The following is a 13,785-nucleotide window of genomic DNA, read 5'->3' on the forward strand; positions in this document are numbered from 1 at the left end:
AGTCAAGGCCCCAGTGGGCCAAGCCGCCTGGCCTCGTTTGTGCCCGCCGCCCCGGGTGGGCCAAGGCCTGCAACATTGTCCCCCTGCTTACCTAAGGGGCGATGGGACAGTCCGGTTCTGGCTCCCCACCCGGCCTCAGGCCCAGTGGCACGGTGCTGTTTCCCCTCATCCCCAGATCGCACAGGGGAGGTGCGAAGGAACGGGTCGCTGCCGCCTCCCCGCTTGGCCACCTCTGGTGCCTTTCCAGGCGGCCGGGCCCTCCTTTTGGCCGGCGGCGGCTCCTGGCTGCCGCTGCCATGGCCCCATTTGGAGCCTGCAGGCTGAGCAAGGGCCACTGGAGCACCCAGCCCGGCCGGCAGCTTGAAGGAAAGTGAAAGTGAGGGCAAAAGGCAGCAACGCAGCCAATGGAGAGAGACGCTGTGTGAGTGACACACCAGGGCACCAACCAATTCCAGAGCGTGTGGAACCTTCTAGAGAAGTGCCACCACCAAATGGGCTTTATAATATAGGGAGAAGATTTATGTAACTTGTTTATATTGTAAGCCTCCTTGAGTTTTGTAAGGAAGAACAGTGGCTAATAAGTGTTTTACGTAAGTAAACACCTTTTTGGCGCCACTGAAACCGCTTTCCCAGCGCCTCTCCTTGGCTTCAGTGGTGCTACTTTCCGTTGTGCTGAGAGAGTCAGCTGCAGGTCTGTAGAATCCCATGTGTCCCCCCCCTCCCTCCCAAGGTGACATCCCTCGAACCTCACCTCCTCCTCCTCCTCCCACAGGTGTCTCCAGCAGCTCAAGGCTGATGGCATCCAACTAGAGGACCTCTGGAAAGATTCCCAGCATGAGGAGGACGGAGTGAAGATGGCACTGAAGGCCATCCGGAGGGTTAAGCCGGACTTCGAGCCACCATCACCTGTCCGCCCAGCCGACATCTGTACGGTTCCCCTCTTCAAGGACTTCTACACAAAGGTCAGTGGCGCTTGGTCTGGTTCTACATTCAGCTCCTAGAGCCCAGCTCTTAGGGGTCAGTGTTTAAATGCATTCCTGACACAAAAGAACACCTTGTGGGCATCCTCACAGTCTGTGGCCAGTCTAGTGAGAGCCAGCGTAGCGTAGTGGTGAGAGTGTCATACTGGGAGCTGGGAGACCCAGGTTCGAATCCCCACTCATGCCACAGAAGCTTGCTGGGTGACCCAGGGCCAGTCACATGCTCTCAACCTAATTCACCTCACAGGGTTATTGTGAGGATACAACAGAGGCAAACTGCTTTGGGTCCCTGCTGGAGAGAAAGGCAGGGTAGAAATGAAGTGAAATGTTCAAAATAAAAATAAACAGGGCCTCCGAAGTTCCCTGCCCTCCTGGGAGTCTGTTCCCTGCTGACTGCTCTGCTCTGCAACTCCTGTGACATGGAGGGATCGATTGTGGGGGCGCCTTTACCATGGGTCTGCTGCTTGGAGCTGGGGGGAGGCCGCAGGCAGTTTCTAGTTGGGGGACTTCCACAACTGCCCTAGAAAGCTGCTGACCCAGCACACCAGAAATCCGGTCCTGTTGCACAGTTTCTAAATCGGCAGTCCTCCATCAGTCTGAGCGAGCATGCCTCTGGGCTCTTCCTCCGTGCCACTGGACTACCTCTGCTCTTGTCGGCGCTCGAGTTCAAGGCCCACACGCACAACTCACTTCCCTCCGGTCTTCTTGCAGGAGAAGCCCGTTTCTTACCCCAAGCTGGAATTCACAGCCCAAGAGCTACGCGAGCGGTTTCGGGAGCAGCTGCAGCTGGAGGCATCCAACATGGTCACCATCGACTCTGTGGAGGCAGACAAGCCCCTGACGGAACAGGCCGTCAAAGCGGTAAATGGGGCTGTTCTGCGGGGGGGAGGGGCTTATGCTGGAAAAGACCTGTGCCGTCTCAAGGTCTGAGTTTAATAATAATACTTTTTTTTTTAACCAGTTTAGTTTTTCAATAAAGTTACAGCCACATGCTTTTACATATATAACATTTGAGTCTACTTTTCCTCTTTTTCCTTTAAATAATAATAATACTTAGTATCGCTATACAGCAGAGGTCCCTGATGTTTTTGAGCCTGGGGGCACCTTTGGAATTCTGACACGGAGTGGTGGGCGCAACCCTAAAATGGCTGCTGCAGGGGGAAGAGCCAACCACAAAATGGCTGTTGTGGGAGGTGGAGCCACATGCAGAGGAAGCCTAGGTGCAGAGGAGAAGAGGGGTCATTATCTTTGGAACCACCTTTCTCTATATATACCCCCCCCCCCGGGAAGGGCATATGCTTGGGAGAGAGGGTTGCCAAGTCCTATCTTCGCCCCCAGCGGGGGACTTGGGGGGGGGCGTTACTGGACGGGACAGGGCAACCCCGACGTGATGACGTCACGTTGGGGGCGTCCCCCCGCCTGCCCGACAGGTGTGCTGGCTCCCTGCATTTCCCCTTGTGCCTGACCTCCGCAAAGATTGGGTGCGGGGAAACGCCGGCTCACTGCAGTTAAAGGGGCCCCTTTAACTGCAGGGAGCCAGCGTTTCCCTGCGCCAGATCGGCTGGCCCGCAGCTGCTCTCAAGAGAGAAGGGTGGTGGCAGGTGTTCGGGCTTGGGGGCAGGGCTCTCCCGGTGGCCAGATGGCCGCTGGCAGGTAGAATCCCCCCAAAAGCGGGGGACGCCTGCCAAATTGGGGGGGGGGGGTTTGGCAACCCTATCGGGAGATAAAAACCGCCTGGTGATTCCTGGCCCAAAGGATATCTGGCTGTCCTCATCCAGAGCCAGGGCCTTCTTGGCCGTGACATCGGCCTGGTGGAACTCTCTGCCTCATGACATCCAGGCCTTGTGGGATCTAATGGATTTCCGCAGGGCCTGTAAGAGAGAGGTGCTCTGCCAGTCCTGTGGCCGAGGACAGTAATGATTCGCCACCAAGCCTGGCCTGGCCCTCCCTATCTCCCCCCCTCTAGAGAAGGATAGGGAATATTCAGCGCCATCTGCTTAGCCTGATTATTGTTGTTTTTTATTGTTTAGAATTTTATCTGTTCATGTATCTATAGTGTTCATTATAATTGTATTTATAACTTCTTGTTAGCCAACCCGAGCCCCACATTGGGTGGTGGTGGTGTAGCAGTGTATAAATTTAATAAATAAATAAAATAAATAGAAAGGACACTGGGGAGGAGGGCTGGGAGTGAACGAAACAAAACACTCTGCGCCCAGATGGCCGTTTATGCATAATCACACACAGTTTCACAGTGGCAAATATTTCCTAACAGTATTTTTCTCCAGCTGCTATTTGGGGGACTTTCTTCTGTGTTCGGGCTTTTCCCACAGGTTTCCTTTTGGCAGTTTATTTAATTCTTTATTTATTTATCATTCAATTTATATCCCGCTCGAACCCCGAAGGGTCTCTGAGCGGCTTACACACAATCATTGGTTCCTAACTAAGGCCACAATTATACGGGGGGTGACTTCCTACCAGCACCCGGCAGCAGGGCTTGTTGTTGGAGTCTGGCTTCTTAGTTGTCACAGTGACTAATTATGAGACTCCCTCAGTGAACCCACCCCTTGTCTTCCTGTTCAGTAACACTCAGAGCCCTGCAGCAGCGACATTCCAAGGAACCTGGCGCCCTCGCTCCCCTTCTTCTGCAAGCGGGGGCTGCTGGCTTCCTTATATTCCCCCCCCCAGATTAGGACCCCAGCAGTGATTCCGACTCCTCTTTCTGCCCCTCGTGTAGCGGGAGCTCCTGGCTGTGCTCCGTTCCCGGTGGCGGGCGGCCCTCCTGCAGAGTTTCCAGGAGACCAAGCTCCGCCTGGGCCAGAGGACGTTGGGGCAGCTGAGCTTGTATCCTTTCCTGTGTGTGTTGAAGAATGAAGAGTACGTGGACATCTTGATACGGGTAAGGCATGCCGGGGGGGGAGGGTGCTGTCAAAATGAGCCTGTGGTTCATCGGCTCTGGACCCACGTGTAACAGCAATGCTCCCTCTAAGCTGTGGAGACTTGTGAGCAAAAATTCTACTTTGTGAGCTACTGGCAAAAAAGTTGTGAGCGAGCGATTTGGCTACTGCATACATTAGTTTGCTTTGGAGCCATCCTTCCTGAGCTAAGACAAAAATATGTGATCCGGAGGCTAAAAAACTGTGAGCTAGCTCACACAAACTCAGCTTAGAGGGAACACGAATCACAAGATGGTTCACTGCTGCATCCTGTTAGAGAATCTGGACTGGACAAGTTCTAAAGGGTGGTGCTTGGAGAGAGAATTTCACAGCGTTGCCCCTTGGCACACAGCGTCCCTCAAGGGGCGATCCTCTCTCCTATGTTGTTCGATATCTGTATGCACCCCCTTGCCTGGTTGGTCTGGGAGTCTGGGCTGTATTGTCGCCAGTATGCTGTATCTGTTGATGGATGGCCGGCCGGATGCCGCTCCAGATATTTTGGAGTTTGGAGGCTGTGGCTGGACTGAAATTAAATCCATCAAAGACGGAGGTCCCGTTCCCAGGCCGCAGGGGGATAAGGGCAGGGATCCGACTCTTGACGGAGCGTTATCGACACCAACAGTAAAGAGTCTGCGTGTGATTTTTGGAAGCCTCGCTTTCCATGGAGGCCCAGATCACAAATGTTGCTAGATCTGCATTTTATCATCTTTGGCAGGTCAAGCAACTGGCTCCCCGTCTCTCTTTCTGCGACCTAGCCGCAGTGATTGCCTGGTCACCTCTAAACTGGGCTGCTCTGTCTTGCTCTACCTGGGGTCACCTGGAAACTTCAGCTGGTCCAAAATGCTGTGGTGTGTGTCTTCACTGGGACGCCATTAAGAGCTCAAATACAACCGGTTCTCCCGCCGGCTGCACTGGCTCCCAGTTGAATACCAGATCTGGTTCAAGGTTAGGGTGCTCACCTTTAAAGCCCCATGCAGCCTGGGACCTACATATCTTCAGGTCCATCTCTCCCAGTAGGTCCCTCAAAGAGCCTTGCGCTCTATAGACCAACATCTTCTGGTGATCCCCAGCCAAAAAGATAACCGCTTAACCTCAACCAGATCCAAAAGACCAACATCTTCTGGTGATCCCCAGCCGAAAAGATAACTGCTTAACAACCAGATCCAGAGCCTTTTCAGCCTGGTGGAACACTCTCCCAAGTGAGATACGAGGGCCCTGAAGGACTTATTGCAGTTCCACAAGGCCTGTAAAATGGAGATGTTCTGCCAGGACTATGGTTGAGGCAGCGGGTGTCCAACCACATCGGCCTCCCCTCCTCTGCACTGTACTTTGCACTGTGTTTATGGGCCTTGTGTCATCTCCTTTACTGCTTTCTCGCAGCCTTCTTGCCCTAGTAGTAATCACCATCCAAAAGTACACACCTGCAGAGCTTATGGGAACAGTTGTTAATTTGTGCCTGATCGCCATCTAATGAATTAGCTAACCTGATGTTTGTGTAGATTTTAACGATGATGTAATTGTGTTTTATTGTTTAAAATCCATTGAGTTATATTTATTGCTGTAACCCACGCTAAACCTTGCTGTGCATGGAGGCCGGGCGAGAAATCAAATAGATAAATAAGTAATAAATAAAACCACGTTTAGCATCAGATATCTCCAGGTTCTATCAATCTTTAAATGGGGTCGTACATAAGAGGTAATTTTGGGTTCTGTTCTTTGCACTAAGGCCAGCAAACGAGGCTGGGAACCTTCAGAGAGTCTTTATTAGACAAGATGTTAGAAAAGACAAGTATGTGAGAATTAACCCAATATCCACTGTAAAAACAAGTGCCAAACTTATCAATGCTCCTATGATTTCTGAACCGTAGTATAGCAAGTAAAATTTGAAAGCAAACCAGCTTTCAGGTTATTGGATTAAAACTGCTTATAAGGATTTTCTATAGACCCAAGTCAATCACAGAGGAAAAACTCACCTACTCTTCTCTGAGAGCTCCTTCCAGCGAAATCCAATTTGCTTATTACATCAGTATGTTTTTGTAGAAGAATATCAGTCTTATCTTACTCTGAATCTGAATTATTGGCTCTTAACTATGGATGAGGTAATCTAACAGGTGCATCTAAAAATACATCTGATATGTCCTCATTGTCTTTGCTAAAGCAAGATAAGACGTCCAAACTATTAATCTCTATTGGAAGACAATGCATCTGGTATTTCTGTGTCTGGTTCAATTAGCTGTCAAAGAACAAAGAAAAAAACCTTATGCGGTCAGAGTTTGCTGATAGGTGAACCTAGTATGACCTCCCAACTATAGGAAAATAGGCATGATCATTAGGAAGAGTGATGATGTACTCAAAATACTGCTATGCGTGGGGTCGCCGGGTGTGTCGTTCTGGGACCTGCTGGCACTGCTGGGGATGGGATAGGTCTCCTAAGGGGTCCAAAGCAGACCTTGGAAGCAGTTGAGCGCTGCAGAGTCCAAATGCAGGAATCCCTGGAGGCATGAATGAATTAAAAAGTAAATAAAATAAAATGTTGAGCAACTCCCTACGAGGAACCCTCACGCACAAACGGGTAGGTTCCCAGAGGGAGTCCTGGCGGATCCCGGTGATCATTTTGTCGGTGTCTCCAAATTTTACGAAAAGAGATTGCATGGAGCTCTCAACATTAAGCACTGACATTTGAGAATAGGAGTCTACCCTCTGAGATTTGTGTTAGCCTTGTGTGACAGAACAGGCCTGCGCTGACTTGCAGACCCTGCTCTGGCTACCCCTCCCTGGTGTTGCCAACTTCTTCCTCCCACTAGGGTAACTCACCTGCTGCCACCTGCCCTTTTTGGGGGGGAGGTTCCTGCTAGGAGGGACAGGGCTCCTAGCCCCCCCCTTCAACCTGAGGCCCCGCCTCTCTGTCCTCCGTTACCCAGAACCCGGTTCCCCTTGGGACTGATTACAACTTTGGAGCTCCCCTGGAGAAGGAGGGACAGGGCTCCTAGCCCCCCCCTCAACCTGAGGCCCCACCTCTCTGTCCTCCGTTCCCCTTGGGACCGATTACGACTTTGGAGCTCCCCTGGAGAAAATAGCCCCATGCACACCCTGACTGCTTTCCTCTTGCGTTAGCATGGCCAAGATGGGTGGGGGAATCTCGGTGGTACAGAGTCTGAGGACCAGCCTCCCAAGTCAAAAAAGATTTTGTCGAAAAGAAAATATTTACAAGCGTCCTTCAGCACAGCACTAGATCAGCAAATGGATTTCAAAAGCAAATTGGTCATAAACGCAATCCTAATCCCTCTCCTAGACATACCCTAACTGATGTTAAAATAGGGCAGGCATGAATGATCTTAAGAGGTTAACAAAGTTCCTGTCTGTGTCCTGTTACCTGGGAGACCGCGTGGTCAGCAAAAGGCGGCCGCCACAACTGACCATCGCTCAGAAGTCTGTTCTCTTCGAGGAATCAGCACCCAAGAGACCCTTCCTCCCCGGAGCAAGGGCTTTTATTGAACCTGTGTCTCCACCCCCTTTACATCACTCCCTCTACCCTCTTGACCTGGTCTGTCCAGGTTGCAGATGCATCATGGGAGCCCTACTGGAAGGCATTCTGGGAAATCTCCAGGAACCACCTGGAGATTTCCTAGCACCGAATTCTTTTGGTAGTTTCCCCACCAGGGCCATTAGCAGATGGGTAGATGTAGGTAAGGAGCTGCGGTGGCTCAAGTGGTTAAGACGCTGAACTGCAGGCTGTGGAAGGTCGGTAGTTCAGCAGTTCAAGACCCGGGTGCCGCATGATGGAGTGAGCTCCCATCTCTAGTTCTAGCTCCTGCCAACCTAGCAGTTCGAAAGCAAGAAATTGTAAGTAGATAAATAGGTACCACTTTGGTGGGAAGGTAACAGCGTTCCATGCGCCTTGGTGTTTAGTCATGCCGGCCACATGACCACGGAAACGTCTTCGGACAGCGCTGGCTCTTCGGCTTTGAAACGGAGATGAGCACTGCAACCCTAGAGTCGGATTCGACTGGCTTTCGAGCAAGGGAACCTTTACCTTTACCTTTACCTAGATGTAGCCTAGCAGGCAAGTGACCTGGTCCCCTGCCATTTCCAGTGGGGGGGGGGAGGGGGAACCCACACTTTTAAAACTCAGAGTGTGTGCGGTGGGGGGTTACTCCACACCTTGCATCCAGTAATCAAGGGAAAGCCCCGCATCTGTTCCCGCATCTCTCTCTCCTCTCTGTTCTGTGTTCCCTTTGGTGGGAATGTTGCCTTCTTAAAGACGAACAGGTGGCCTGCTGTCTCAGAGAATGCTGTTTGCTTCCCCTTCCAGGGCATCTCCAGCCTCCCGCCACAGGGAGAATCCCTCCTGATCTTGGCAAGGGAACTTGGCACCAAGGTCTACAACAAGTACGTCATGCAGAAGAAATCCTGGAGCCGTCTGGTGGAGAAGATCCAACACGTCTACGACAGTTACGCCCAGCTGTTGGCGAAGGACACTCCGGTACACCGTGGCTGGCCTGTGTGGGGCTAGAAGGGTGGGGGTAGTCCAGCCAGTGGATGCATCAACCCAAGTAGGGTAGCGGGGGGTGGGGGTGGGGAGTCTAGCGGGGCAGAACTCCCACCAGGGGACGCCCTTGGCTTTGCTGTTGCGTATCCATAAGCTCCAGTGGTCCTTTCTTTGAGGAGCAAAGAATGAACAGCTTTGAATCTGTCACTGTGTCTCTGCCTGACTTATCTCACAAGGCCGTTGTGAGGATAAAATGTTGGGAGAGACTGTATGCGCTGCACTGAGGAACAGAAAGAACGGGTGGGGGAAATGTACGGTTTCCCCATGGAGACAACTGGTTATTAGCCTGTCCTGTCTGAACTGCGGGATGTGGAGTTTTTTTTAGCTGTTGTAGTTTTTCCGGGTTGTATGGCCGTGGTCTTTGCATTGTAGGACCTGACGTTTCGCCAGTAGCTGGGACTAGCATCCTCAGAGGTATAACACAGAAAGATGGAGTACTCTCTGTGTCAAGGTGAGAAGAAAAATGGTAGGCAGGTAATTTATATTTACTCAGGAAGGTGGGGTAGGGCTGAGTCATTATCTTGTAGGAGTCCATGTTCACAGCCTGGGGAACTCCTACAAGATAATGACTCAGCCCTACTCCACCTTCCTGAGTAAATATAAATTACCTGCCTACTATTTTCTTCTCACCTTGACACAGAGAGTACTCCATCTTTCTGTGGCATACCTCTGAGGATGCCAGTCACAGCTCCTGGCGAAACATCAGGTCCTACAATACCCAGACCATTGCCACACAATCTGGAAAAACTACAACAGCTAATGAACTCTGGCCGTGAAAGCCTTTGACAACGTATTGTGGGGGTTTTGTTTTGATTAGATGTTTCAGTTGACTTGGGGTGAGGGTGGCAGAAAGAGTCTTTGGCTGGGCTCATGTTGACTCTTGGAAGCTTTGGTTTTGAACCTCCAGTTTTTTTCAGGAGGGTCCTCCTTGCTTTATTTCTAAAGACGTTTCAACGCCAGTCGCTTCTTTTTTTAAAACCGGGGAGAACCTTCAGTGGATCTAATACAAAGTCTGAAAGCAACAGAGGTGACATGGAGATGGTTTGTTTTGGAGCTGGCAGACGGCCTTCTTTCGGGTGCCGGCATCCTTACAACTAACTCCGTTTCCTCTGGAGATCTGATTGTGGGGTTCTCCCCTCTCGGACTGGCCAGGTCAGGGCTTAGCTGAAGAGGAATGGCCCCCAAGACATCGATCTAGTTTTATTTTATTTTGCAAAATTTGTACCCCGCCTTTCTGCCCTCACAAGAGCCACGGAGACAGCTTGTTCAGTTTTTATGGCAGCCCAGGGGCCATTCCGAAGCAGGGGAAAAACCACACCCACTTTTATGAAAGGAATTACCTGTGTAAAATCTCAGCATGCATCATTCATCTTAAAACAGCTAACAGTTTAAGGGTTAGAATCCAAGTAGATGATACACAGGATGTTGACGTGGCCCGTATTTTCACTACAGGGAACAGAAACTTCACTGCAGATACAGCCATTCTTTGGTCAGTAAGATTTTGAGAGTCTGCTGCTCAGATGGCTGATGGAGCCCCTGAATATAAGAACATAAGGGTAGCCAATGTTGGGTCAGGCCAGTGGCCCATCCAGTCCAACACTCTGTCACACAGGGGCCAAAACCACCAGGTGCCATCAGGAGGTCCAGCAGTGGGGCCAGGGCACTAGAAACCCTCCCACTGTTGCCCCCCCCAAGCACCAAGGATACAGTGCATCACTTGCCCCAGACCGAGAGTTCCTATCTATACCTTTTGGCTAATACCACTGATGGACTTCTGCTCCATGTGCTTATCCAATTCCATCTTGAAGCCGTCCATGCTTGTAGCTGCCGCCGCCACCTCCTGTAGCAGTGAATTCCATGTGTTCATCACCCTTTGGGTGAAGAAGTACTTCCCTTAATCTGTTCTAACCCAACTGCTGGGCACCCTTGGTGGTTGGTGGGTTTGCCCGGGCAATCGGGGCTTGACCCTTCGGTCTCCTCTCTGCAGCCGGACCATTACCTGCCGCGGGAATATTGGGAGCAGCTGGAGGCGGAGGCCGGCTACGGCTCATCCCTGGTCGCCCAGGAGTGCGTCTGGCCCCACTCTCTGCTGGTGCAACTGGGCCTCCACCTGGTTGAGCTCCTGGTGCAGGTCCTCAAAATGGAGAGCAACCTTCTCACCCCGGGCCTGGAGCCGAAACTCATCCCCATCCTCTACCACGTCTACTCTTTCCGCAGCGGCCGCCAGGTGAGGAAGCCCAGTTAAGTTCTGTGCGGGAAGCCGACATCGGCAAGGGTTACTCCAGTTGCAGGACTTATCTGGAGTCGCAGAATTCAGCACTGTTTTTTAAAGATGCAGCATATACGAAGCTGTTAATGTTTGTGAGAAGACTTTTGTGTTCTAGGATGCACCGGGGAAAGGATAAAGCCACCGGGGAGCCTCTGAAAATGGGCACTGATGGGACGTGGGAAAGGATCCCCTGCACTCTCTCAGCATCTGGAGTCCAGGAGCACCCAAGAGACCAACAAGACTTTTGGGGTAGCAGCTTTCAAGATTCAGGGCTCCCTTCATCAGATACGAGCGGTGACTCTGGAATGCTCCTACCACGAAAATCTGGCCGGTCTCTCAGGTGCTGCTGGACTTGGATCCAGCTGTTCTCCTGCAGACCAGCACGGCTCCCCTCTGGAACTGGACTCTCGGCAGTTGTTGGGGGACGACGACACCCCAAACAGTATGCCACAAAGTGTGATCCTGCGCACAGAATTCGTCTTCTCCCAAATTGGGGGGGGGGGGCATTTTTAAAAGCACCTTCCTAGTTCTTGTGAGGGCATGCTTGGAAGTGTGTGGGAAATGCTTCCAGGACCCCAGGGTGCCGTTGAGAAAGCTTCCAGCTGGCCAGAGAAAAGGGCCTTCCGTGCCCTCCCCCATGACCAGTAGAGTTCAGCAGCCCTGCACAGAGACACCTGTGCCCATTGCAGATTGGAATGCGTATTTATGGATGTATTAAGCTTATTTGTCCAAAAAAAACCCTAAAAATAACAATGTGCAAATACTACACATTTTAAAAAGCCATTCAGTAAAGGCGGTCTGTAGCAGTAACGTCATCTGCCGTCCATGTTAAAACCCGCAGGTGGTCAATAAGTTCAGCAGCATCAGATTAGTGAGCGACATGAAAGCCGCAGTAGCTGAGAAAAAGGCCCCGGCTAGCCCGATCTCCTCCGGTCTTGGGAGCTAAGCAGGGCCGGCCCTTTCTAGTGCTTGGATGGGAGACCACCAATGAAGTCTGGGGGTGGCTTGGCAGAGGCAGGCCATGGCAAACCACCTCCAGGCGTCGCTTACCTTGAAATCCCACGAGGCATCACCATAAATCAGCTGTGACTTGATGGCAAAAAAAAAAAAATGGTGAGGATATAGGCCAGGATTAAGCTTAGCAAGGAGGAGACAAATGTTCTGGCTTAAAAGCCAGTTTCTTCCGACGAAAAAGGGTACTCCGGGGGTCCCTCAGACCAAATGTTTGTCTTCCTCTTCCTTCAGATCGGGTTCATCAGACCCCACCCCATCCTGACCCGGCTCGTCTCTGAGGCTGCCGAGACCACCCTCACCTTCGACTCCTTTGTCATCCCCATGCTGTGCCCGCCGGTGCCGTGGGTCTCTCCTTCCTTCGGCGCTTACATCCTCAACCCCACCAAGCTCATGCGCTGCGTGGACGGGGCGGTACAGCACCAGCTGCTTCTGGAGCGGTGCCCCCGCGGGAACCTCTTTTCAGTCATGGACGCGCTCAACCAGTTGGGCAACTGCCCGTGGAAGGTCAACCGGGCCATCCTGGACATCGTGATCTCCATTTTCAACGACAAAGGGAACGAGAAGCTGGATGTCCCGCCCCCGCCTTCCGAAGCCCCCCAGCCCACCAGGCTTGCTCTCGGAGGCGCCCCCTTGACCAAGTCCGCCTTGAAGCGCGAGATGGCCCAGTGCCGCAAGAAAGCCATGGAGATGTTCAGCCTGCGCATGGACACCCTCTACAAGCTGTCCATCGCCAGGCACATGGGCGACCAGGCCTTCTGGTTCCCCCACAACATGGACTTCCGCGGGAGGACTTACCCCTGCCCACCTCACTTCAACCACCTGGGCAACGACCTCACGCGGGCCATCCTCGTCTTTGCCGAGGGGAAGCCGCTGGGCCCGCGGGGCCTGGATTGGCTGAAGATCCACCTCATCAACCTCACTGGGCTGAAGAAGAAGAGCTCCCTGCAAGACAGGCTGGCCTACGCCAACGAGATCATGGAGGACGTCCTGGATTCAGCAGACCGCCCGCTGACGGTGAGGACGAATTGCGCACGTGGGGGGCCTTTCCACCTCGAGTGGGAGCCGATGGGATCCAGGACGTAGAGAGGCGGTCCTGGAAGTGGGCGTTCTGTGTTGGAGATCTTTCTTGGCAGTGGAGTTTTATGGTGTCAGCCTTGAGAAGGGGGCTGTTGTCGAGCCCTGGCCTTTACCCGCGAGCCGTCCCTCTTGCCTACTTTGGGCAGTTCTTAATGTTCGAGCACCGAGGCGGGGCCTGGTGGGGCTTTTGCCCGGCAGGGCCTCTGATTGGCTATGCAGTTTAAAAGGCATCCTGTCAAACAGAGCCTCTGCCTGAAGTGAAGATTTTGCCCGGCGGGGCCTCTGATTGGCTATGCAGATTAAAAGGCATCCTGTCAAACAGAGCCTCTGCCTGAAGTGAAGAGGTACTACATTGAAGAGGGGCTCTTAGAGTCACATACAACCTTGACTGTTGTGGTTGGCTCCGCCCCCCCCTTGGCAGTCATTTTGTGATTGTGCTCACCGCCCTTTGTCAAAATCCCAAAGGCGCCCATAAGCTCAAAAATGTGGGGGCCCCATTCTGGCGTGCAGAGGTGGACTCGGCTGAGTGGCGGGAGGGGGGACGGGACTGGCCCAGCCCAGCTTTGCCCAGAGAGCTTCGTGGCTCAAGCAGGTGGGAATCGGGCTCTAGACCAGAGCTTGCGTGTCACGTTGGCTTGCCGCCTTCTTGGAGCACCAATGAGGGGATGGTGCTCATCTCTGAGAGCCAGCAGTGGTGTAGGGGTTAAGTGCGCAGACTCTAATCTGGGAGAACCGGGTTTGATTCCCCACTCCTCCACTTGCACCTGCTGGTGTGACCTTGGGTCAGTCACAAGCTCTGGCACAGCTGTCCTTGAAAACGAGCAGTTTGTGTCAGAGTTCTCTCAGCCCCACCTACCTCACAGGGTGTCTGTTGTGGGGAGGGGAAGGGAAAGGAGTTTGTAAGCCGCTCTGAGACTCCAAGTGAAGGGCGGGGTATAAAGCCAATCTCTTCTTCTTCTT

At 52.5% G+C, this 13,785-nt stretch overlaps 1 protein-coding gene across 1 annotated transcript in view; it reads left to right on the plus strand.

The window, feature by feature from the left end:
• Nucleotides 1-13,785, plus strand: part of POLRMT (polymerase (RNA) mitochondrial (DNA directed)) — a 49,618-nt gene that overhangs the window by 7,543 nt on the left and 28,290 nt on the right. The window contains exons 5-10 of the mRNA XM_015429761.1: nucleotides 773-962; nucleotides 1,692-1,841; nucleotides 3,718-3,879; nucleotides 8,229-8,399; nucleotides 10,453-10,692; nucleotides 11,980-12,762. Coding sequence (XP_015285247.1) covers nucleotides 773-962; nucleotides 1,692-1,841; nucleotides 3,718-3,879; nucleotides 8,229-8,399; nucleotides 10,453-10,692; nucleotides 11,980-12,762 — 1,696 coding nt within the window. The remainder of the gene's footprint in view (nucleotides 1-772; nucleotides 963-1,691; nucleotides 1,842-3,717; nucleotides 3,880-8,228; nucleotides 8,400-10,452; nucleotides 10,693-11,979; nucleotides 12,763-13,785) is intronic.

The sequence above is a fragment of the Gekko japonicus genome, unplaced genomic scaffold (assembly GCF_001447785.1).
Source record: "Gekko japonicus isolate JY-2015 unplaced genomic scaffold, Gekko_japonicus_V1.1 scaffold953, whole genome shotgun sequence".
NCBI classification, from domain to species: Eukaryota; Metazoa; Chordata; class Lepidosauria; order Squamata; family Gekkonidae; genus Gekko; species Gekko japonicus.